Raw genomic sequence first — 27,070 nt, forward strand, 5'->3', positions numbered from 1 at the left:
ATTCATTGTACAAATTTTATGTTACTGATATATAAACACATACTGACCATTACTGTGTACTTGCTTCTCATTTTAGTAAGCCACTCTTGTCAATTAAGTCATGGATAAAAAGGAATAAAAATACACATGAATGAAGAAAATTAGAAAGATATACATTGAAAAACATATCTGCTCATTAGAGAGTACTCTTCTCACTGGGACTTTCATTTCATTGAATAACTTTGACTTAAAAGAAAAACAACAAAATGAAATTATTTGGGCTTTCATGTGTACGGCCTCTTAAAACTGAGAAACTAGACCCTTTTGTAACATGAAATTTCATGCTCTGCCACTATCATAACTTGACATTTTTCATCTGGAGCTCTTGTTTTTGAGTTACAGGCATTGGAACTGACTTTTTAGCCAAGTTGGTAAAAATGAAAAAACTTTGAAAACTGATTACAATCAAACAGCTCCACCAATTTCGACATTTAAATAGGTCATTTCATGCTAAATGTGATGTTCTTTTATTATGGTAATGGTAACATTTTCAGAAGGAAGTATAGTTTTCGAGTAACAGACAAAAACCTGAAAAAAGCGCAAAAACTTCTTGGTTTGTTGGCAACAAAAAGTTGTCCTGAGGGTTTTGGAAGTTGAAAACTTGGGTTCAACATATTCTCAACTATATACTCAAGGTAAAAAAATAAAATTTTCTACCACATTTTTACAAGCAGAAAGTGCCCTGTTATTGGACTATTATGTCAGATATTTTCAAGGAACTGTGTAAGATTTTGTGTGTGAAAAAACTGAGGATGAGTCCTTTATGTCTTCAAGTTACTGGGAGAACAGAAACAGTGCACAGAAGTATAGTGAGGGTGCTAGGATACTATACGGATCCACACCATTTTAATTGGGATGTTAATGTAATGTATGTGGTCACAGCATACAACTAAAACAGCAAACAAGTACAGTATTGTCACCTTATGAGGTAATATATGATCGACATGTTAAAAAACAAGAAGGATAAGAGATTAGAAACTGTAAAAGAGTCAGTGAGAGTAATACGGGAAGTATGGAACAGTGTGTACATGGCTATTACCAGTGACTAGAAAACCAAGAAAAAGCAGTGAAGCATAGATCAAGAATGATGCAATAGAATGTTGTCCAATGGAAATGGCATTTTCTAATAATCCAATTGGGAAGACAAAAAAGATTTTGCAGTGTTTCAAGGACCACATCAAGTTGTGGAAACTACATCACCTCTCAATGACAAGATTCAGTTGCCGATGAGGATGACAGTTGTACACGTGGGACATTGAAGCCATTTCAGAAGAGTTTGTAAGTTAAACAAGGAATATTGTATTTGGATCAGAATGGAAGAGTGAAAAAAGAAGATATCAGAGGGCAAGCAAGACTTTTTGGATGAACAAATAAGAAGAAGTCTGTATGCATTAAGGCCTACGAGATGAGACTAGATTTGTGTTTTATATTTGTTAAGTATAAATATAGCATAAGGTGCAGGGCAGGTGGGATGAACTATTATGTGACTGTAGAGGACTTTCAGAAGAGGAAAGGGTAGAGGATATCCCTGTCCTCAGATTACATATGTCAGAAGACAAGAATCCATGTTGCTGTTCATCATTGGGTTAGAAACAAGTACCAATAGAGCAAAGGGTTACATTTCAGTTTCCTTTCCGGTAGCTGGGAAGCAAATTAATGGTACCAATGTCACATAGTCCACATGTATACCGTTAAGTGGAAGATGCTGAAGAAGTACGTGAGGGTAAAAGTGCAGTGGCTGCTATTAATTACGGAGGACAAGAGCATGCATGTAGCTGCAAAGTGTTACAAAGGTGAGGTTACTGTTCGTCAAAACAGGGTAGTGGGCAGGGGCGATGGCAAAGTGAGGGGGACATGGGGGTATAACCCCCTCCCCCTCCCCCCCCCACCCCCAATGGCGTATCATATTACACTGGATAAATGACTTCAGAAATCAGTGAATATATTACTTCAACAGATCCAGAAAGAGAGCTGAAACTACAGAAGAAAAAGTGGGTCAATGAAAGTAAAAGATATGAAACAACAACTGAAAATTTAAAGAACTGTGACAAGCAGTTTTTTCCCAAATGTGTAGGTTTTACTTTAAATATTTGGGACTATTTCTGCCACCACAAGTGCTCCTGAATGATGCTTCTCTACTTTGAGACAAATAAAGACTTATTTGCGTAACACAATGGGGCAGCTGAGACTAAATGGATTGGCTCTTCCAAATATCCATAAAGAAAGAGATATGGACATTGAAAATATCATTGACATATTGAGTAAAAAGAAAAAGAGATGAAAGAGCATGACAAATTGGGCAGAAGATGAAAATATCCAGTGAATTTTGTTACAGAATTTTTCTTACATTCATGTCAAGTTCAAGTGTTTACATTCATGTCATCTTCTGTATCCACAAAATTAATGAAAACTTATTTGTTGTAAGTTCACCTTTTTTATGGTTTATGTAATCTATAAAATCTACCATGTTAAAATAAGTTTTTTTCCCCCTGAACTCCTAAACAGTTACCAAAAACTACTTTAAGCAACACCAAATTTTACCAATTTGTCGGTGGAGGACTCTCCTTTTGTTACATGATATTACATTCTCCCAAACCCCCTCCCCCGCACTAACCCCCCCCCCCCCCCTTGATCAACTTCTAGAATCACACATGGTAGTGGGAGAAATTCATAACTCACACACACACACACACACACTCACACAGGAAGCCTTTGGGTACCTCAGCCACGCTGCTGTTGCCTGTATTGAACCACAGAGGGGTTCCATAATGAAGATATTTTGTAACTTCTGGCTGTTTGTCTGGCACCACATGACATCCCCCTACACTCTTCTGGCACCAATCTTCTGGCATGCCATTTTCTATCCTGTTTATTATTTCTTGTTGGTATATTAGGTAAATAGGAGGTGAGGTATTCGTATTTCAGACAGTGCAAAACAAGGTGAACGGCATTTTTTCAAAGTTTAAAGATAGTGCATTATTGCAAAAGCATTCAGGAACTTCTGCAAAAACATTCTTTACTGTCTGCTATGTTCATGCTTCTTTGCTCAGTTTCACAACAAAGCTTGTACCATCTGGAAACAGGACTAATTCTGCCTCCAGATTCAAATAAAATGGCAGATTATTAACATAAAGCAAGAACAATAAGACTGGAACAATAATGAGACAATGATCAAACTCCGTGGGAGCCCCTTTATAATTTCTTCCAATGCAAATAATGTGGTGTCCCTCTTTCTATTACTCAAACAGCCTAAGGTAACTTCAGCATTCTGTTTCTTAAATAAGAAGTAAACCACACATTTGTGAATTACATATTCTACAAAAATTTAACTTTGCTAATAGAAAGTTATGACAGTGCCTTCAATAAGTCACAGTAGATCCTAAAAGGTGATGCTCTCCACAAGATTTTATTATGTGGTCAGTAAATGTATAAATAGCAGATTACATAGGATAGCTCTTTTGAAATCAAAACAGGACTGGCTATGTATCCCACAAATACACAAACAGGTGACAACTCTGGAGTACTTTACCTTCTCAGAAATTTTAGGAAATCATTAAGGAGTGACACTGGGTAGTAGGTATTGACATCCGTGGGCTCATTACAGAGAGTCCTAAAAATGGCATAGTTCAGTGTCGTTGGGAAATCAGCATGACTTAATGATGTATTGTAGAAGTAACTAAGGACATTAAATATTCAATTGTGCAACAATGACCACCACATAATTTCTGTCTGCATTCATTGTTGCCCCCACACTAACTACAACTACAGTCCATTTGTAAGTCTCTTAGTTTGTGTTTAAATGTCTTTATCTTAATATTAGCAATTTTTTTTCCTGTGCACATGATTTTATTTCAGTTTTGTTGTAAGTCTTACGAGAAGGGTAGGTAAATTAGATTACTTAGTATAGTATGTTAAAAGTCTATTTATGCCAGCTGCACAAAATACTTGATGAAAACTAATAATCACACACCAAAAAAACTGAGTTGAAAATGGTGTCCAATAATAAGACACTGGGCTGTTATAATACCTACACCCGATTTCCTTTTCTCTCAGGAACTCTAATATGTATCAGCAGAAAACATTCAAATCAGCTGAGGAGGCTGCAGAATACTCGTTTTCTGAGGATATACAGGCAGATATGGTCGCATTCCAACTGATTTGATGAGCTGACAGTTGAGCAGAGTTTCAATGATGATGAAACAGGGTGTCCTATGGTGTAGGATACTCCAGGGACAGTAGGAATCAACATGCAAGAGGGAAACAACGTTCCAAGCTATTCTACAGCCTCTTCATCTAGTGCCAAGGAAATTTAAGTTCAGTCACAACCACAGAATCGTTCTTCTAAAAAGAAGATGAGCAAACGAATGGTAAAATGGTCTAAGACAAATCCTAATTACAGTTCCCGCAATATAAATAGTCTGGCAAAAACTAACAGTGAAAATATTGTGAACGCACTACAAGGTTATACGTCACTGGACATTTTTGAGGAGTTGCTTACTTCTGAGTTGCTACATAGCATTATGGAAGAAACTGAAGAGTATGAAGAATAGTGGAGAAACAAGTCATAGTATTCTACCTCAGTAGATGAACTGAAACTTTTTACTGGGTTCTTAAATTTTATCTGGATACCGCGCATTGCCAACCAGAGAAATTATTGGTCTGAAGCAGATGATCTGATCGTGTCCCTTGTAAAAAGTGCTACACCATGTAATAAATAACATGAACTAAAAGCAATGCTTCATTTTGTAGATAATAATGAAGCACATGCTAACAAAAGTGATGGAGGGTTCATGGTCAGAAATTTGATTGTTGCTATGAATCCCCCACTTCCAGTAGTGGGGAATTTTTTATGAAAATCTCTCGATCAATGAAATGAAGGTCAGGTACTAAGGTTGTCATTCTCTGAAGCAGTTTCTAGAAGGGATAAATTTTGGGCTTTGTATGGAAGGGGTGGCTATTGTCATAATTTTGATTTGTTTTGTTGGAAGGACATCTCTGAAGATTCTCAGCCTCTGGGAAATTGAGCCGTGAAAATAATGCTAGATCACATCATTGACCCAAATGGCAGTATCACATATTTATACATAACTTTTTTTAGTTCATATTATCTATTTGTAGAACTAAAACAGATGGTGTTCCATGTCACAAGTACATTAAGACAAAACAGATAAAATCTTAGCAAAAAAGATCAAGAATATTATGATACCAATTACAACAATACAAAGCAAATCACCATGGCAAAGTGAAATGACGACACCTGTGTTTTATTGGCAACAAATTTTGAACTAATTGAGCCTCTGGTATCAGTTTCTAGACAACAAAAGGGACAAAATGAAAAGAAGCTCGTCAAATAGCGTTATCTTATGAGTCAGTACAACAAATATACCAGCAGCATAGACCACCATGACTGGTTCTGGAAAAAATGGTACTGGCCAATTTTCATTAGAATTGCTGACATGGCTGTGGTAAACACATTTGTACTCCACTACAGTGTATCTCAGTAGGTCAAAAGCATCAAGGATATTTAAAGGTACAGTGCCACCACAAATCTGAAAATTAAGCAAACTGCAAGAAGAAACATTGACAGACCAGTACCACTGTGGACCTCTAGGAAGAAAGTTCTGGATACTGTGCAGCTGGATGCGAGAGAACACATCATTGGAAAAAGAGACAAGCAAAAAAGATGCCAGTACCAAAATTTTTCAGGAAAGCCTCTAGCATTTTATGCTGAATGTGGTGTAACTTTAGGTACTCCTCGTTTTATAAATTTTCGTAATTAACCGGAATTCTCAATGAAGTGGTTCAGTTGTAATTGTACCATCTAACTAGCTACTAATTTCTCTGAATACTTTCTTTCCAACATTTAGATCAACAATAATTAGATACAGCATTTTTAATAAGTGTAACTCACTGAGGCTGTAGGTTCTAATCACAACTATCCTTGTTCACCAAGTGTGTGACTGATGTGACTCCATTTACAGGCTAACTACAGACTTTCATAAATTATTTCTCATAATCTTTCAAGAGCACTGAATTTATTTTGTAATTTGAGCATGTAAATAAATCTTTCCCACTCTGAAACTTAGTGTTTTGTTTTTAATTTATCTCCGTAAAAATAGAGTGGAAAAAAAACCAGAAAAGTTGAAGAAAGAATGTTTTCCTTATAACACACCATAAGTGCCCAGTACCCTATTTATAGGACAGTGATTATTTTTAATTCTGTTAGCGGGAGTCAATTTAAACTTGAGCTGTATGTTATTTTGAAACTTTTAAACATTTCCTCAAGAAATTTTAAAGAAATTTTTACTAAAAAAATTTTGCCATGAGTTACTTCATTGAGTGTTCTCTGTGTTGCTTTCTCTTCCAAACTATTTGTACCAGTTTTTTACATATTTTTGAGACTTTAATTATTAAAAATATTTGCTGTGCATGAACTTTCTTTTGCAGTGCTCCCATTCCCTCTCATAGAAATTACTGTCTTTTTCTGTGGCTTCTTCCCATTTCTTTAGTTTATTACCTAATCTGCCAGTTTCTGACAAGATGTGCACACTCTCAGATTTTTTACAACTTTTCTTAATATGTTACATTACTGTATGTAATAAGAAAATATATATGAGTCATTACTTGTTACAACTCTTTTTTACATGTCCTATTTTCATTGTGAAGAGACTCCAATAACTGTAGTGATCCCCAGTTTTTTATAACTTGCCTTTATTACATTTCATTATCTTTTTGGTAGAACGGCTTTCAAAAATGGAAACAAATTCATTAAGAAATATGTTGATTTTGCAGATAACATTACATTTACTGTAAATTTCAAAGCAGTTAACACGTTTTAACATTCTTTCTAAAACCTTCAGTAGTTTTGGCATTAACCAGCCCCACTGTTTTATTTCCGAACTACACGTAGAGCAAAGTTATATAATGTGACTAAATGTGCATGATGATTTGATAATTAATTTAACACTGGATAGGCAGGTATCTCTTTAACATCTGATTGTTGAGTGAGTATATTATCAAGAAGGATAATACTATCTGGAGTAACTCACGTAGGAATATTAATGACTGATACCAAATTATAAAAGGCTAAAAGCACCTCTACATCACTTTTCCTGTCTGATTCCTGCAAGAAATTTATATTAAAATCACCATCAATTAATAATCCTTTTCTTTTGACTGACAGAGCATGATCATTAATCAAATTTTTTAATGAAAATTTCCCCTTTACTCAGTAGCGAGCTGTTTACAGCAGCAATCACATTTCACAATAGTAACTCACAAGCAAATGTTTCTATATCTCGATGTATAAAGAATTTCCTTGTTTCTACATTTTTGTTTTATTTCCCTTTTTTGTGAATATGACAATTCCTCCTTTATCGATATCGGATGTACATGAATATACAGCTAACTCATAATCACTTACTTTCCCATTTTCTATCCCTGTAGTTATTTCTTTCTACCTATTAAGATTTTGCAAACAAATTAACAGTTCAATTACTTTATTGTCTATTGCCCTAATATTCTGATGGAGCAAGTTGATTTCTTCCTCTATCATTATAAGACAAACTGAGAATCTGTGAATTTAATTTCTTTTAATACAGCCTCCTGAATTCAGTATTTGACCTAATGTCAGTGTCTCACATGACCCCAATAACCATGGGGACTTGTCTGCATGTGCTGGTGACCTCCCTTATGTTTTCTGCTAATAGATCTGCTAACTTGATTAACTGATAACCAGTGGCTTTTACTTGTAGACGGCTAACAGCCTTTGAATGAAATTACACTACAATTGAACAGGAAACCTTTAAAAAAGTGAGGATTTAATCCAAGAATTACTATCTATTAAAAGGCCAGAAAATGACTGTATGTTCAGATCACAAATCTACTGTAATGTAAAGTATGTTGTTGCACAACAGATTGTATTGGACATTGTTTGCTTCAGTTTACCAATATGGTGAACAGGAAGAGATGAAAATTCAGTGACTGACACCTTATCAAGACTGCCACTGAAAGTGAAAGATTAGGCATGGGAGTCCCCTCTGAAAATCAGTTTAAAGTATGATATTTACAATGAAGGTAGCAAAGAGATGAAAATACTACGGCAATACAGAAATACAAGCAGGGACTTAATCTGATGGTCAGGAAAAAATAATTAAAAAAAAGACATAGGAATTAGTACGAAGCCCTAGAAAATAAGCAAAGGGCATGAAATTTTTACATCATGAGGACATACTATTTAGTCATTTAGAGGCAGAATATTGGTGAATATGCATATGTGAGGACTCTGTAACATCCATAACTGGATATATCCATATGGGATCCAATCACTTTGGGCCCACCAGGGACCTAAGTCAAATGAAGAAATAGGCCTACCAGATAAAGGATTGGTCACCTGCAAGAGACATCATGCTAATACCATGTAACCCTGCTCTGGCTTTGATGATGACCTAATTTCAATAAGAAAGAGAGTTTACAAGTTTCTTCAGGTATTCCACATCCAGCTGAAGCCACTCATTGACTGTAACATCATACCAAACTACCAAATTGTTGGGATCCTCTCCGCTATAACAAGACAAATGTCTTGATTTGATTTCTGTTACATCTCTGTTTTATTTATTTACTTTTCCCATACTCATAATAACTCTGTGATATGGCATATTATCTTATTTAGTTTATCCTTCAACTCCACAAACATGTTTCCATTTCTGGAAGTATTGTAGTCTATAGTCCCAAAATAAAAATTTGTAGAGGCATTTGGGTTTCTGAATTCCACATTGCAGCCTACTTAGCAAAACTTGCTGCAGCAGTCAGAGCTTCTAGAACTAGCTGGCGATGTTCCATGGCCTGTAGACCTAGTTGGTGTTTCCTCAGTTACTGCTCCCAGTCTTCTTTCACCTTAGCAGGAGTTGTACACCCTTAGAATGTATACTGAGCTCATATCTCATACCTCCTCTATGGCCATCATATCTCATACCTCCTCTATGGTCACTCCCACTGATTCTGAAAGCACCAGCCAAGCAAAGTAAACTCTTGATTTTCTCACCTGACACTGTGAAAATCATGGGTCAATGTAGAATTAACTCGAGGAATGCCATAGCAAAATGTGTTGGGTTCCTTGCAGTTAATGTTGTTTATTATTGATCTGGCAGACACATTAACAATAACCTCAGACATTTTGAAGATCATACAGATAACTATAATGAAATAATATTTGAAAAAAGCTGCACAAATGTTCAATTAGTTTATGATAAGATTTCAAAGTGGTTCAACTGGCTTTTAACTTTCAAAAATGTAAATTTGCACATTTCACAAAACACGAAACATGTAGTAGTACAATTTTGTAGCAAGACTAGTTGATATACTTCCAAACTTAATATGAAATGCTCATAACTCAGCCAGGTACAGATATGAAATATTAACGTTAATGTCTGCCACTACACTACCCCCTTGGAGAAAGCAAGGCATCATCCACAAATTGTGCAGGGAGCATCACCCTTGAATCACAGTGGGAGGAGAAGGTGCTGTACAGAATGCGTTCAGAACTCTGGTTGAGGTTCTGCTTCCAGTAGAGGTTGTACCCGAGCCACAGGCTGTGACTGGTTGTGCGTTGCTTGCATTTGGGCAATTCTGGCAACACAAAGGCTGGCTCAACCATGTTGATGGATACAGTACTGGGTTTGCCATTAATAGAAAGATCTATTGTTTTTTCACTTCTGCCAATAAGCCAACAACATGACGGCGGACTATGTACGGCAGTGTCAGTACCAGCTTCAACCCCCCCTGGATAAAATCACATGCATTCATGTTTGTAACTCACAGTGCACAAAGATTTGTGATGTTCCATGCATCGATGCTGGGCATGGTCAAATTGCATCACCTGTTCTGTCCATTGAGAATTGAAGTCTGTTTGATTGTGTCCTCCACCAAGACCAAGCATGGACCAATGAACTCACAAGGAAGTTTCAGTACTTCTCCATAAACTAGGCCAACTCGCAAAGAGTCCATGGCAGAGTTTAACAACTGGTGACAGCATTCAATCTTCCATTACTTGCTGGGTGATAGCCTGTAATCTTATGATGTATGGCACTACAGAATTTGCTCAGCTGGGCAAACAGTTCAGATTCGAATTGTTGGCCACAATCTGTTATGTGTGGTGGACAACCAAACTGGGATATCCAGTGTGAGACAAAGGCAGAGGCTTGTGTTTCTGTGGAATATTGTTTACTGATATGGCTTCTGATCATTTGATAAAACAGTCGATCACTGTTAATGGATATGTTTGGCCATTTGAAGGTGGTAATAGTACTACTACATTGATATGTACATCTGCAAGTTGTGCAGTTGTGTCTGGGAAATCTCACATGTGCATATGTGTAGTGAGATGCTTTGCTATGTTGGCATTGAACATGAGCATGAGTCCCGGTTCTACAATTTTTCTACATACTGGGCCACACAAAATGGCTAGCGATCAGTTTAACTGTTGACCTGACACTATGGTCACATAAGTAGTGCATGTTCTCAAAAGTATTTCTACAGACTGAGGAAGGTAAGAATTGACAAGATCTGCTATTCAAAACTTCACAATATAGCTTAACATTTGTGGAAGGGATATCGATCAGTTTCAGCTGAAAGTTGGAAGAAGTGTCTTTCAGAAGATCCTGATCTCCTGGTCTGATTCTTGTGCTTTGGCGACCTGAGTAAAATCCACTGCATCTCTTATACTTTTCACAGGGGATAGGCCGTCAGCTACTATGTCATTAATTCCTGATGTGTGACATATATCGGTGCTGAACTGAGCTATAAATTCCAATTGGTTGTATTGTCATGGTGAATATTTATTGTTGTTCTGCCTGTAGGCTAGACAAGTGGTTTGTGGTCTGTGTAAATTGCAAACTCTATCACCTACAACTGCATACAAATGTATGTAATAAATTTGTAAGCTATGAGGCTTAGCGTTTTAAAAAGTGTCCATCTGCAGTATTGGGTTAGAGGTCCTTATATTTTTTCTGATTGGTATAGATTACACCAGTAAAAACTGAGAATTGCCAGAAAGCACCACAGTTCTTTTGTGGTTTCGAGCCATGGAATCTTCCATACTGCTTCTACTTTTTCTAGCACCAGTAAAAACCCTGCTGGTGAAATCACGTGGCCTAAAAAATTGATCTCTTGTTGCTATAAACAAACCTAGCAGTGTTTAGTACAATCAATTATTTGTCCAGGCCTCTAATGAATTTTACTAAGTGCAGTTGGTGTACTACTGCCATGGCTGAAAAAACAAGGATGTCATCAAGGTACTTGAAGCGATAGGGCAAACCTTATAGCACTAAATCTACACTGAGGTGACAGATATCATGGGATACATAGTACTATCATGTCGGACTTCGTTTTGCATGGCACAGTGCAGCAACTCAATGTGACTTGGACTCAACAAGTTGTTGGAAGTTCTCTGCAGAAATACTGAGACATGGCACCTCTAGTGCTGGTGGTGCAGGATTTTGTGCATTAATTGACCTCTTCACTATGTTCCATAATTATTCGGTGGGATTCACATCAGGTGATCTGGATGGCCAACTCATTCACTCGAACTGTCCAGAGTATTCTTCAAACCTTACGTGAGCAATTGTGACCCAGTGACATGACACATTGTCATCGAAAAAAATTCCGTCGTTGTTTGGGAACATGAAGTCCATGAATGGCTGTAAATGGTCTCCACGTATCCAAAAATAGCCATTGCAGTCAGTGATCAGTTAAGTTGGACCAGAAGACCCAGCCCATTCCGTGTAATGACATCCCACACAATTTTGAAGCCACCACCAGTTTGCACAGGGTCCATGGCTTCATGGCATCTGTGCCACACTCGAGCCCTACCACCAGCTCTTACCAACTGAAATCGGGACTCACCTGACCAGGCCACAATTTTACAGCCATCTAGGGTCCAACCAATATGATCACGAGCACAAGAGAGATGCTGCAGATTATGTTGTGCTGTTAGCAAAGGCACTCATGCCAGTCATCTGCTGCCATTGCCCATTGCTACCAAATTTCACCACACTGTACTAATGGAAACATTTGTCATATGTCCCACAATGATTTCTGCAGCTATTTCGTGCAGTGTTGCTTCTCTGTTAGTGCTGACAACCCTACACAAAAACCATTGCTCTCAGTTGTCAAGTGAAGCCTGTCAGCCACTAAGTTGTCTATGGTGAGGAGTAATTCCCGAAATTTAGTATTCTCAGCGCATTCTTGACACTGTGGATCTCTGAATATCAAATTCCTTAATGATTTATGAAGTGGAGTGCCCCATGCATCTAGCTCCAAGTACCATTCCGCATTCAAATGTATGTTAATACCTAAGGGACCAAACTGATGAGGTCATTGGTCCTTGCATTCAAAGTTTGTTAATTCCCATGGAGCGTCCATAATCATGTCAAAGCCTTTTCACATGAACTACCTCAGTACAAATGATACCTCTGCCAATGCACTGATCTTTTATACCTTGTATATGTGATACTACACTGTCTTTAAATGTGCATATCGCTATCTCATGAGTTTTGTCACCTCTGTGTACAAACCTCTGCCAAGTCAGTGCATCATTTTGTAAGCTGAATGTCATGAACTAACTCTCACAGAGTCCAATTGGTGTCATATCTACAGCCACATGAATTTGTGAGTAGTCCTTGGCACAGTATAGCACATTAACAATAGTTGTACCACATAAGGCATACTGGTAGTCTCTTAATAAGGGTACAGGATAATGATCTGCCACTGTTCTAGCATTAAGGGTCCTCTGCATGGGCATCAGACACCATAAAGTTTTGGCACCAAGTGTATGGGAGACTAACATTGACTACTGGAAGAGTGAATGATGCCTTCCTTCAACATTGCATATGCAAAGAAAGGCACTTCAAATTGGCACAGGATTGTTTGACTCTTGGAATAGCATCACAAAAATGGTGAAAAACTTCAACAGGCAAATATTTGATGCTAGTATTAGTCACAATCTGAAACCCTACTTACAATGTTCAAGAGGCAGTATTTAGTGAGGGATTTTGGAATATATTACAACCATGTACATAACACTCCTGTAAGGACATAGTGCACAGAGGCATTTAAGAAACCATTTTTCCATGCTCTAAACGCAAATGGAATGGGAAGAAACCCTAATGAGTGGTAAAATGTCAAGTACGCTCCGTCATGTAGCTTACAGTAGTTTGCATGTTAGTAAGGCCTCTGACAGCCCTAACTGTTGTACACTTGCCTCACAAATTCTTAATGTCACTGCCTGGTATCAACATCATCAGCTAACATGCTGATTACTTCGCCACATGTCAAAATTGTCAAAACATGAAAAAATGTCCAGTAAATATGGGCTCTAAAATGCATAATTTAAGAGCTATGAGAACATGCTCATCTTTGCTGCTATGAAACACATCTCTCCTATTGAACAAATGCTCATCGATCTTCGGTATGAATTTTAGAGGCCATGTTTACTGGACATTTTTTTCTGGTTTTGTTTCATACTACCCCCTCCAAAATATGCAAATCAAACAGCTTGCAGTAGAAGAAATGTGTTTCATAGTTTTGAAGAAGTGCTTATAGCTCTCAAGGTACGCAGTTTACAGCCCATGTTTACTAGACTTATTTTCATGTTTTAGTGTCAGGAACCTGTCATCGATGTCCATAAATGGAATTTTGTTCAATCCAGTATATATCCAGAGTCTTGCCATATGATCTCTTCATTTTTTGTACTTGAGTTTACTGTGAGATTTTCTGTTCTCTTACAGATTTGAGGATTTCATCAAGATATTTGCAATGTGCAACTCCATTTATCTTGCTGTATTTTGTGTTTAATTTTTGTATGGTTAATTTTCAGCAGAAAAAGACTTCTGGAAAGATATTTGAAGGTCAACCTTCATTGTGAGTGCTTTAAGCAATTTTGTTTTTTTGCTGTTGCTTCATTAAATAAGCATATGGCTAGGTTGTCTGTGAAAGCTAACTTTGTCCCAGGTCCATCCTCACCAGGTTGGTTCCAGAGTCCTTGGATTTTCAATTCTTTCTCATACCCCCATTACTTTGTCTGGACTAATCTGCACAATGATGAGGATAACTGAATGTTACTCTAGTTTTGATGATTAGGGGGTCATAGATTTCACTCACGAATTTAAGTTTCAATCTTGTGTCAGCCAGTATCTGTTTGATTAGCCATAATATTTTTGGGGCAAGTCTTAGTTCTTCTAAGAAGTTGAACACTGATTTTCAGTCAATGGAATCATACACTGTCTTGAAATCTGTGAAAGTGCAAATGACTGAGCATTTCTGATGGTTTTGTATTTTAGAATTGTTTGCAGATTGAAGAGTTGTTCAGTGCATGAATAACTGGGGCAGATGCCTGTCTGGTACTCACCAATTTTGTGTTCTAATTGTTCCTGGGGAAAGCATGATGAGAGAATTTTGTATGTGAGTTGTTGGAGCGGCTAGCTGTTCACATTCACAGTACTTCCTTTCTTCTGGTAAACCTTCTGGGATGTAAGGTCGTGGTCCATGAAACTCTTCAGCTCCTAACGTTTCGTCCAGAGCTGCGCTGGACATCTTCAGAGGGGTGTTTCTCCTCCGGTGAGTCTTGCCGACTGACGGGTCGGACGTCTGAGAGCGACTTATGTATCGTAGAAAGTGGGCGTGACCAGAGTTACACGTGATATGCAGAGATAACCTTTGTCAGAGATAAAACTTAACTATCGATCGTAATCTCGTCACGGATAAAACTGTCTAGCAATTCTGTAGTGCTACTGTCCAAATATCACTAAGTTTCATGGAAAGAAGAGACCATGAAACTTAGTGATATTTGGACAGTAGCACTACAGAATTGTTAGACAGTTTTATCCGTGACGAGATTACGATCAATAGTTAAGTTTTATCTCTGACAAAGGTTATCTCTGCATATCACGTGTAACTCTGGTCACGCCCACTTTCTACGATACATAAGTCGCTCTCAGACGTCCGACCCGTCAGTCGGCAAGACTCACCAGAGGAGAAACACCCCTCTGAAGATGTCCAGCACAGCTCTGGACGAAACGTTAGGAGCTGAAGAGTTTCATGGACCATGACCTTACATCCCGGAAGGTTTACCAGAAGATATGTCATCCGGTCGTGAAAGCCTTCATAGTACTTCCTTTGTTGTGCAGCGAATGGATATGTTCACATTTCTAGTCATCAGAAAGTTTTTCTGTCTGCCAGATGGTTGTGGTTATTTGAGTAAGTACCTGTACAAATTTTGATCCAAGGTTCTTTGGTAGTTCTGCAATGACACCATCTTCACTGGATGTCCTGTTATTGTTTAGTTCAAGTATGTGTTTGTGGATCTCTTCATATGTTGATGGGAATGATTCTGGGTGAATGGAGGGGCAATCCTGTATAGGGAATCTTGTTTAAGACTCATGGTGGTGAAGGAGATCAGAGAAATAACATACCAGTTTCTCACAATTCTCTCGATTAGTTAGTGCAAGTTTTCCGTATTACATACAGGATGTAACAATACGGTACCTACAACTTTGAGGTGTTGTAGAGGGCATCTTGAGGATCAAATTCAGGATTGGAACCCATGTCCAGAGACATCATCCAATGACACTACAGAGCGTTAAATTTATGCACGCACGGGACCTGCCACTAAGCCATCTCTTCAGCAGCAAACATGAGTGTATGGCAATAGACCATAGGTGCAAGTCCTTCCAGTGTTGCTTGTTATTCAGTGATAGTGACTGATTTACATGATCATCAGTTCTATTGGGGACTGATCTTGCTGGCCATAGGATTACCTCATTATCATGCAGACAGTTCACAGAGACAAGTGCTTTGTGTGGACAAGCATTGTTACATTGAAATGAAATGATTGTATGATACTATTGGCCAGGAGATGCCTAATGGGGCCGTTTGGCCTCCCAATGCAAGTCTTTTTATTTGATGCCACTTCAGCAACTTGCATGTTAATGATGATAAAATGATAATGACGATAACATGACACCCAGTCCCCAAGCGGATAAAATCTCAGACCTGGTCAGGTCCATAGCATGCAGTCAGCCACACAAACCACTCAGTTAAGGGGATGGGCGTCAAATTGAAAAATGGTACAACGATACTGACACATGAGAGCTAACACAGAATGTCCGTGATGTACTGTTATGTCATCATAGTTTCCTCAATTACTACAAGCCATGACCTGTAGTTATACCCAATTGCTCCCTTACCATGACAGCAGGAGTAACACTGCTGTGCTTTTCCAGTAGCATTGGAAAAATGGAACCTACTCCATGTCACTGGAATACTTGTCCAAGATGGTCATCCAAAGTAGCATAAAACTGCAATTCATTACTGAACCCAATAAATTACCAGTCATCAGCAATTCATGCCATATGTATTTTGGTGTTAATGGTAGCCTATAGACAGAACATTAATTCCCTTGTACAGCTGCTGTTAGTCCCTAAGCAATGCTGGGGGATGATGCAGTGTTGCAGTGAGTCCATTACCCGTTCTCAGATGAAAGATACAGATGTAATGAGATTATGATGTGCTTGGTGCTTAATATGGTGATTCTCCCTTGTGATCAGATGTGGTCAACCAGAACCTTGACCACAGAGATGCCTGCCTTCATGTTCCAATGCAGTCCATCAGGCCACTGTCACACTGGATGCCTTACAAATCTGGATATTGCATGATTCTACTAGCTGACCAAATTGAGACCCACAATTAGGCCCCTTTAAAACTCTGTCAGGTGCTGATAATGATGTCTCATATGAGTTTGCTGCATGTCTGTGTACTTCACAGTGATCACTCTACAACTGCTGCTGCTCGCATACCTCACATATCATACCAGGCCTGGTAACAATATTGAAAATGAACAACATTCATTCACTGTGCTAACCATTCTATGTCACAGAGAACTGCAAATCTAATCATTTACACATCTGCCAATGGTTTGTGTATATATACAAAGTTACATTAGCATCCAATCACATTTTCTGAGTACTTCACTTCTTTTCTGTCATTCAGTGTGTGTGTGTGTGTGTGTGTGTGTGTGTGTGTGTGTGTGTGTGTGTGTGTGTGTGTCCAACCATCCTCAAGTTACCACATTGTTTTTCTTCTGTAGAACTTACTTACCTTATATATCTTTTGCTTATAATTTTGCTCATATGCTCTTAATGCTTTGTCAACAACACTCTGCATCCACTGATTCACTTTATATCTTGAGAAAAATCCTTCAGCATCTGTCCATTTCTTCACTTGCTTTTTGGCCTCTGCCTTTCTGCAAAATTTATACATAATGTTACATCACTAGCCAAATTAAAACAAAATTCATGAAATAATTAACATTCTACATAACACTCTTACTGTGACGCCTCCTCTCCCCCAATTGTTTTACACAACGACACACACACACACACACACACACACACACACACACACACACACACACACACACACACACGCATACGCACACGCACACACACAATATTACACAATGCAAAGGTAGATTTTAAAAAAATGCACTAAGTATGGCTGGAAGCAAATATTTATTTCTTCAGCATCCTTCACTAGCTGTAAAATAACAAGGGAATCGAAGCTTCCATGCAGATGCAGTTAGCCGCTAAAACATTCATAGTTAGGAACTCTAATAACAAACAGAACATGTGGGTTGGCGAAGAGTAAACAGATAATTTAATCACAGTGTTCTTTGTCAATTATATTATTATCTAAATTTTACTTCTCTCTCAGGAAAAAAATATATTAACTTCAGAATGCTGCTCCAGCTCATGAGCTATGTTTTGGTGCAAGTGAATTTTTTATTTGAACTTTAATCTGATGACTAATGTGTATGTTACAAGATGAATAAATCCATATTCTAAATTTAGATTTAGTGTTCAGTATCAATTAATTTTGTGTTTTTTCTGTGCCCTAGCCAAGCAGGAATATCACAGAAAAGTGAAAGTATAATATGCAAATGGAACAAAATATATATTCACTGATGACATTCTAAAGTTACATAAACTAAGCTCCATGTAAGAAAAATAAATAATGTAAAGGGTCCACACTACCATGTTAAACACAGCCACATTTCATAATAATTTAGCAACTAGTTGCTGTTCCATGGCAGGTATTCAGCTTCCAGGAAAGAATGTGCTACAGCCACACTAAATTTATTTTCTGCGTGCATTTAGCACTCACAATCATGTTTTTCCTGGGGCATAATTTTGTCATTTGTGTTGGACTGTTTCCTTTTGTGTTGGACTGTTTCCTTACATTCTTCTGGAAGTAATTTAGAAGGGTAACTGTTAGAGACTGACACGTGAAGTGATACAAGAAGTTATAATGAATCTAGTGCTATCAGAATTTGTGCTTGATTAATGAACTATATGATACCACTTAAATTTTGGCCAGATGTGGATTGGTTTTCATAAGTAAATTATGTAATCCATGTTTGTGAATGTTTTCGAATTTTTATGGTTGTTTGGAACAGTTTTTCCATACATATAATTTTTCATTTAAATATCAATATATTTTCAAACTTTGATCTCAAATTATGAAAATTAGCTGGGGAAATAATCAACACTAAATACTTAAAAATGAGTCTTCCTTAATTTTGCTTTGGTATTTTTACCAATCAGTTTTAAATGCAGACAAAACATATATTCTTGTTTACATTTTTAAATCTTTAAAACTGATATGTAATTGATATTACAACGCAACAGGAGGTTTTTTAATTTTTTATTAATAAATTTTGTAACATTTGCCATTTGTTATTGTTACTAAAAATCTTTAAATACATACATATCTTTGGAAAAGATATGTGACTTACATTTGTTAAACGATCCAGAAAATGGAAGTTATCCTATTATTAATTTGACTATTGGTTGTTCTGAATTTTTCTAAAACAGTTACACATCCTATATTGTATTCATTTGGTGGCAATTTTTTCAGTCTCTTTTAGTTTTACACCATTTTGACATAATTTAGATTAACATCTAGGGAACTTCTCTGGAAATGGGTACAGACAAAAAAAGTACAGTATATTTTGATTTTTGTCTGCAACACTATGAAAATATGTTTAACACTAATCAGCATATGTTTAACACTAATCAGCACCATATTATTGTACTTGGCCACCAACATAAACACATCATGACATTACAATAAACAAACACAATGGTGACTAAGGAGACTGCATCATACTGCCAATGCTTTCATGTTAGTTGTGTATATACTATCAACCCCAATTATGTGCTCACTCACAATAAGCCAACCAAAATGCCCTCACTCCCAGGTACAATAATATTGTTTTGAATAATATCATGTGGAAGTGCTAATAAATAATGATTTATCATTGAAGAATGTACTCCAACCTGTGTCATTTAAAAACTGCTTAAGGAAGCTAAGTGAAATTTTAAATACTGTTTGCCATTACTACTCTTGGACTTACAAATACAGCGCTTTAAAGCAATTTACTTCTTAAGCAATGTTTATAAAATTTATGTTTTAAAGGATATATAAAAAGAGAGGTGCATCATATGTGTGAGCATCAGCTGGGATTAATGTCATACCTTGAGTCTACAACACTTAGCTATGCTTTTACTTTTAGACATATAAATACATGGTATTACACCAATGTGTGGTATGTTTAACTGTCTATAGTAAGAGAAGTGCACCATTCATATGGGCTGCTGCCTGGATTATAGACTACTGTGGCTAGAGTATTAGTAGTTTTTCTATTACTGGGAAATGACACAAAAAGAAATTTTCAGTACTCAAGTTAAAATTATGTATGCAAAATATTGTGAAGAAACAAAGAATCTGGACGCTGAAGGAACACTGGTTTGCATTTGGAAGCTGCAAAGGAACTTTGAGCTTACATGGACTACAAGTAAATAAAAATAAACAAAAATAATTTTGAATATCATAGCACAAGACTAACGAAATACTGGCAAATTAGTAAATTTTTAATTTTTTAAATAAGGTACTTTATAACTGAGTGAACATGAACAGTAAAGAAATAGTGAAGCAATGGAGAGGGTTGTAGATGAAAGCCAAGATGTTTTTGAAAATTTAAGTGACATCAGTCCATGAAAAGCCAGATCAGAGTGATTTTTTTAAGTTATATATTAGAAGAATTATGAAACATGCAACAGAAACGGAATGACAAGGCACAGTGAAAGAGAACAGTCACAACTGAAGCTTAAGGTTTGAAAAATAGGATCTATATTGGGGGGGAAATGAATCCACCATAAAGACTAGTAATGAACAAACTAGTAACAGAAACAAGTGTTTCTTTGAACAGTATCAAACAATAGAAAATCCAGGATGGAAAACAACAATTTTAGTGAAGGAAAATTGCTACTCACCATATAGTGGAGATGCTGAGTCACAGTTAGGCACAACAAAAAGACTCTCGCACTTATAGCTTTCGGCCGTTAAGGCCTTTTGAGTTACCTGAGACTGCAGTTGTGTGTGTGTGTGTGTGTGTGTGTGTGTGTGTGTGTGTGTGTGTGTGAGAGAGAGAGAGAGAGAGAGAGAGAGAGAGAGAGAGAGAGAGAGAGAGAGAGAGAGAGCATATGTCTGTCTATTGTTGATGAAGGCCTTAATGGCAGAAAGCTGTAAGTGTGAGAATCTTTTTGTTGTATCTATCTGCGACTCAGCATCTTTGTGCAGTATAATAGAAAGAATGTGCAGTATAATAGAAAGAATAACTTCTGAAGTTAGACCTGCAGTCAGTGAAGATCTTTTTAATTGAAAGACACACTGACATTTCTGTGGTACCGGAAACTTTAAAATCTGTGAACTCACCTAAGATAAAAAACACTGCAACTTCAGATATTTTTGAAGAAACATTATAGAAGCAAATATGAACTAAAGCAGAAACTTACATAGGACAAGTGTGCAAGGAAAGCAACACTCATAACTTTTTGATGACAACCAGCTACACTAACAAGACTTCACCTATACCAGAGCACTGTGAGAACTATAGTGCTAGGAGAGTTCAAACCATTTTGCAATTTGAAATTTGTGCTGACAGAATTACTGGCAGTACTTTATGGTACAGAGTCATAAACAGTGTTTGGGAAAGGAAGCTTAGATGATGATTTAGGCAACAGGTGATAAAAATAGAAATCAGAGAAAACAAAACAGTATAAATGAACCTTAACAATAGTCCCCTCAACAGATCAAAAGAGCTGAATGAGATATGAACTTAACTAACACAGGAGCATAAGCTCTTGCAGTATTTTGTCACCTTATGTTTCTCATCTCTATATCTTTTTGTAACTATCTCTCACTATCAACTGATCTTCTCCTTTTTACTAGTCTAATAATCATGTAGTTAACCAGAGGCCAGATGATCTGATTCTCACACGCCAGATGATCTGATTAAATGTATTGAATCAAAAATATTTCTAAGGAACTGAAAATAAGTTAAGCTTATTCTTGTATATGAAATATTATTTGTGTTTCTTTTTTTTAACATTCATTCTTTGTGAATTTCATACTGTTTGCATGAACCAGACATAACTGCTGTTTTGTGCTAGATGAACAAAAATGGATTTGAAATTACAGTCATGTTGGTAAACTTACATGCATGTTTTAAAAAAAATTGAAGTTTTTCATATAGGAAAGACAGACTGAGAAAATGTTACTGTTTATTGTGATTATAGTCAGCTAGTGTTAGCAACACCAGAAAATATACTGGTAGTGTCTTAGTGGACAAAAAGTGTTTAAGAGGAATGAAAATTTATGATTTTTCTAAGCTATGTTACTTCAGTTACTACTGTGGTGTCTTTCTGAGAGAGAGCGAGAATGAAAAGTGACATTTTTCATACCAATGCAAAGTTAAAGATTATAGTCAGGTATGATACATGAAAGATCAGCTATCACATTAAAATATATTTCTTGGTTTAAAATATTTGATTTATTATTATTAGAGACCAGATTATATGCAAGATCAAATAATAAAAAAAAACATGGTAGTTAATGCGAGCATTATATCTCAAAGTCAAACCTGTGCATATCAATTACAAGAAAGAGCATCTGTCAAGTGAAAAATCAGTACATTTAGAATACTGATATCATTTTCTGAATACTTTCTTGTAGAGGTTAGCAAGGGGGCCTTTCTGGGATTATTTTCTAAAAATTTGCAAAATGGTGGCACATATGGTGTTTTAAGAATTGTTTCTTCTTTGCTATTGTTGTCGATAAGAAGCAGATGTGATCCGAGTGGATTGCAGCGAAACAATCAGTATGTACATGACCAACTTCGAAATATATTGCACGCAGAAGGGCACGCTCAAGAACTCTGTAATATTTTATTTAAAAAACAAAATACAGTCATGAATTTCTTGAACAGCAATAACTTTTAATTAATACTATTGGACAAAAGCATTACTTACAATTTATTTTACATTTTTCTACTATTGTAACCATAAATTAGCAAGACCTGTTCCAAATATTTCAATCACTCAAAACATTTTTGTAAGCAGTAAAGGGCCTTCTGCATCAGTACCCTCATTTACAAGTCTGGTGATCGTAGAATGGTTTACTTTTTCAAGTTCTTTGCAGGCCACTAAATAGGAAGAATAAGGATCTTCTTTTAAAGCACCAACAATCAAATTTGCAATGTAACAGCCACAAGTATCTGTAGTTTTGTCAATCAAAATTCAGATAATGCTGTCCTCGAGTTCATTTTGTATTTCTTCCAGAACATTTACATACACTGTCTGTAAGTAATTTTTACACATTGTTGATTCATCTGGTATATTTTGATTTAAGCAATATTACCACAGGATGCCTTTGAGGATAGGATTTGTAAGTTTGTGAAGACAAATATTGCTTGCAGTTAATGCTTCACAAAGATCCATGTTAAGCCAACTTTTCTGGTTACCTATGGACAAATCCCTGCTACTACGACTTGCTGTTGTCAGAAGTTGTAGTTGTGGTCCTTTCTTCTGTATTACTGTGATATAAAGACTTGTCTTGACATTTCTGGTCTACTTGAAACTTATTTTTGCACGAAATGTTTCTCTCCCAAACTTGACAATATAAAACAATTCTGTCATATGTAAATGTTCCAGGATGGTTAGCTATCCACGAAACATTTCTTTTTTTGGGGGGCATGGCGTAAAATATGTTACACACTACATCTCATAATGCTCAGGAGCATTGACTCTGGCTGCCTGTTCCTGTTCCTCTTCTGTAATGATTTCGCTACACAGTGGCCTCTCAGTTAGTGACTGCACGCAGTCCTAGGCTGCGGTCAATCTGCGAGACATCATAACTACATAGAGCTAGAGACTGCCCATCTAAATTTTTAAAATATTATACACATACAGCAAAAATATGCATCATCACTAGTTTTTAGTTAAAATATGCAGTATTCTGCAAGTTATGTTATTATGTAGAGGTTTATGAAACATTCTGCTATATGGTAATGAGGAGGAGGAGGATGAGAATGATGATGGTGATGTAGAGATGTAGGCATATCAGGGGCTTATTGGTGCTCTGTTTTTTAAAGTAGTGTATTTTTGTTTATGATGGTATGCTGTATAAGATTCTGAGAAACAAGTGTAGGGAATTTATGTAAGATGTTGAGCTTCAGTATAGGTCCAAGGTTATACTATTGATGTTCATAAAGTTCTTGAGATCGATCTGACTTGTTGGTAATATCTGAATTTTAATTAACACATGCATGATTACCCAGCCTTGGCATGAGACAGAATTATTCTAGATATGAAATGGCTTATATGAAGGGCTAAATATAATACTGTTGCTGACAATAAAATGATTATGCCTCATGAAAATCTTTTAAAATTGTCTATAATGTAAATGGATAGATAAAAAAATCTACTCACCAAGCAGCAGGAGGGGAACACACAAGGGTTTAACTTTCACAAGGTTTTGGAGCCAGTGGCTCCTTTCTCTGGCAGAAGAGTTGAAGGGGAAGGAATAGGGGTGAAGGAAAAGGAGTGGAGAGGTTTAGGTAAAGAGGTACAGTTCAGAAAAGTCACCAAGAAACCCAGGTCAGGGGGAGACTTTCCTTTTGTGTGTGTGTTCCCCTGCCACTGCTTGGTGAGTAGATTTTTTATTGATCCATTTACATTATATTATCAATAACTGATTATTTTCATTGTTATATTAAAATTGCCTGACATTTTAAAGGCATAGCTGTACATAATTAAAAGGTAGGATAATGTACAGTGTAAAAAAAACAGTGGGTTGTTATTGTGGAAAAAATATAAAGCATAAACCTCCCTATTACACATTACTTATTTTAACTAAAATGTGAGATTATTTGATTCAGTTAAGACAATTATTATAAAAATAGGGATATTGTTTGTGCCTCTTGAGAATTATTGTTGTGTACAATATTTTCTCATACCTTGGCTGCATTATTACTCTCTTCGTTAAATGTTCATAGCTGAATTAGTAAAGCAAAATTTGAAAAATCAATTGAAAATTGAAAAAGTTCAATGATCATAGTTCTTTGGAGCTTACTACATTACATGATGTTACGTTGTACCTTGGATTGTTATTCTGAGGTTTCTATCTCCATAGCTATAGAAAACTGTTTAGTGAAGACTGCACTAACAGCATAGAAAATGACTAAATTGTTTTGTACTGCTATTTCAATATTTTCTCTTCCATGAATAATGTCGAGGCAAACCCAGAAACTATTTAGTATCTGAAAACTGGTGTTAGTATATCAAATTGTGTTAAAATGTGTATGGGTAAAAAATGACCCACATGGTATTACTTTTATAACAAGTAAATTTTTTCTACTTCTAGGTGACCCACATCTCTATCCAAGAAGATTGCTTCATAGATTCAACATGAAAAAAGTGTTGGCAATCTGGGCACTATCAATCATTTCTCACTATCCCACAGCAGTTTCCACCCTTCCCCATTGCATTGATACTTATTTTTCTAAACTGATTGTTAAAGACAGTTGTTCAATTAAAGATTATAATTAAGTAACTGTTTGCTGTTTTTTTTTCTGTTATGAAAAAAGCCTAACATATGTTATTTTATGGAGTAATTACTTTTATGTACCCCCCGCCCCTTACCCTCCATGAGTTAGGTTTTCTTTCTTTCATAAAGTAACATATCATTAACAATGGACCTTCATGAGGTGAGGTGATCTGAATGCTTCAACAATACAGATAATTGTACAATTGCTGAAACCACAATGTAGGTGTGTCTGTGGAAAGGCCAGCTAATCCATAGTTCCTGAAGAAGGGCAGCACCCTTTTCAGTAGTTCAGGGACAACATTCTGACTGATTTACTGATCTGGCCTTCAACATTATCCAACATGGCCTTGCTTGCTGGTAATGCGAACAACTGAAAGAGAGGGGAAAGTACAGCTATTTCTATCTTGGAGCATGCAACTTAATGTTGCTTAATGATTTATGGCTTACTGGTGACACATCCTCATGGGTAAAATGTTACACAGGTGTAATAGTTTCCCATTCAGATCTCTGGATTGGGACTACTCAGCAGGATGTTGACATCATGAAAAACAAAACTGGCATTCTTCATGTTGGAGCATTGAATGTTAGATCTCTTAATCTGATAGGGAGGGTAGAGTATTCAAAAAAGGATAGATACAGTGGGAAAAGGTGAATGTGGTGAGTAGTGGAACAGCACTTCTGGTCAAGTCAGTATAGCATCATGAACATAAAGTCAAATAGGGATATTTTGGTAGTAGGCCTAATTATTAATAAGAAAATAGGAATGTGGGATGCTACTATGAATAGCACAGTGAGCATATTATCATAGACAAGACAGACACAAAGCCAGCATCCATCACAGTAGTACAAGTGTATATGCCATCTAGTTCCCAAGATAATGTAGAGACAAAGGATGTATGATTAGATAAAGGAAATTTTTCAGATAATTAAGGGAGACAAAAATTTAACTGAGATGGGTGACTGGAATTTAGTAGTATGAAAAGGAAAAGAAGGAAAGCTAGCAGAAGAACATCGACTGGGAGAAAAGAATGAAAAAGGAAGCTGCCAGGTAGAATTTTGTGCACAGCATTATTTTATCATTCAGTTAAACAATGAGGAAAGAAGACTGTAATTGGGGAAGAGATCTGGGAACACTTCAAGGTTTCTATTGATCATACAATGGAAAGGCAAGGTTTTCTAAACCAGATTTTAAACTGTAAGACATTTATAGGGATAGATGTGGCCTCCAGTGATAATATATTTGTTACAAACTGTAGATTGAAATGAAGAAATTTAAAAAAGTTAGGAAATTATGGAGATGTAACTTGGATGAAATGAAGGAACTAGAGGTTGTTGAGATGTTCAGAGGAAGTGTCAGACAACATTAGGCTGAAATCCCTGGATAACATAGGAGATACTGAAGTTAAGTAACAAAAGGAGTAAATACAAAAATTCGGAAGAAGTTAAGTAACAAAAGGAGTAAATATAAAATTTCGGAAAGTGAACCAGGTGGAAGGGAAAACATATCTAAAACATGAGACTGGCATGAAGTACAAAATTGCTGACAAAGAATGGCTATATGACAAATTCAAGGTTGTGGAAGTATGCTTAACTTGAGGAAAGATAGGTGCCAATATGGGAAATTTAAAGAGGTCTTTGGAGAACTGAGAAACAACTGCATGAATGTCAAGAGATCAGATGGCAAGTCGGTAATAACAAAGAAGGGAAAGCTTAAAGATGGAAAGAGTATATAGAGGGACTCTAAAATACAAATGAACTTAAGGACAGCAAAATAAGAGAAAGTATGTGAAGATGAGTTGGGAGACATGATACTGCAAGAAGAATTTGACAAACCACTGAAAGACCTAAGTGGGAAGTAGGCCACTGGAATAGACAACATTCCCTTAAAATTATTGAGAACATTGAATGAGTCAGCGATGACAAAATTATTTCACTGGTATGTAAGATATATGAGACAGGCAAAATTCCCTCAGATTTCAAGAAGAGTGTAATTCCAAAAAAGGCAGATACTGACAGGCACCAACACTATCTA

General features: G+C 36.6%; 1 protein-coding gene across 1 annotated transcript in view; it reads right to left on the reverse strand.

Annotated features, from left to right (window-relative positions):
• The window catches only part of LOC124605718 (cyclic GMP-AMP synthase-like), a 264,748-nt gene that overhangs the window by 134,710 nt on the left and 102,968 nt on the right, over nt 1-27,070 (reverse strand). The window contains exon 5 of the mRNA XM_047137593.1: nt 17,191-17,335. Coding sequence (XP_046993549.1) covers nt 17,191-17,335 — 145 coding nt within the window. The remainder of the gene's footprint in view (nt 1-17,190; nt 17,336-27,070) is intronic.

This window comes from Schistocerca americana, chromosome 3 (genome assembly GCF_021461395.2).
Source record: "Schistocerca americana isolate TAMUIC-IGC-003095 chromosome 3, iqSchAmer2.1, whole genome shotgun sequence".
NCBI lineage: Eukaryota > Metazoa > Arthropoda > Insecta > Orthoptera > Acrididae > Schistocerca > Schistocerca americana.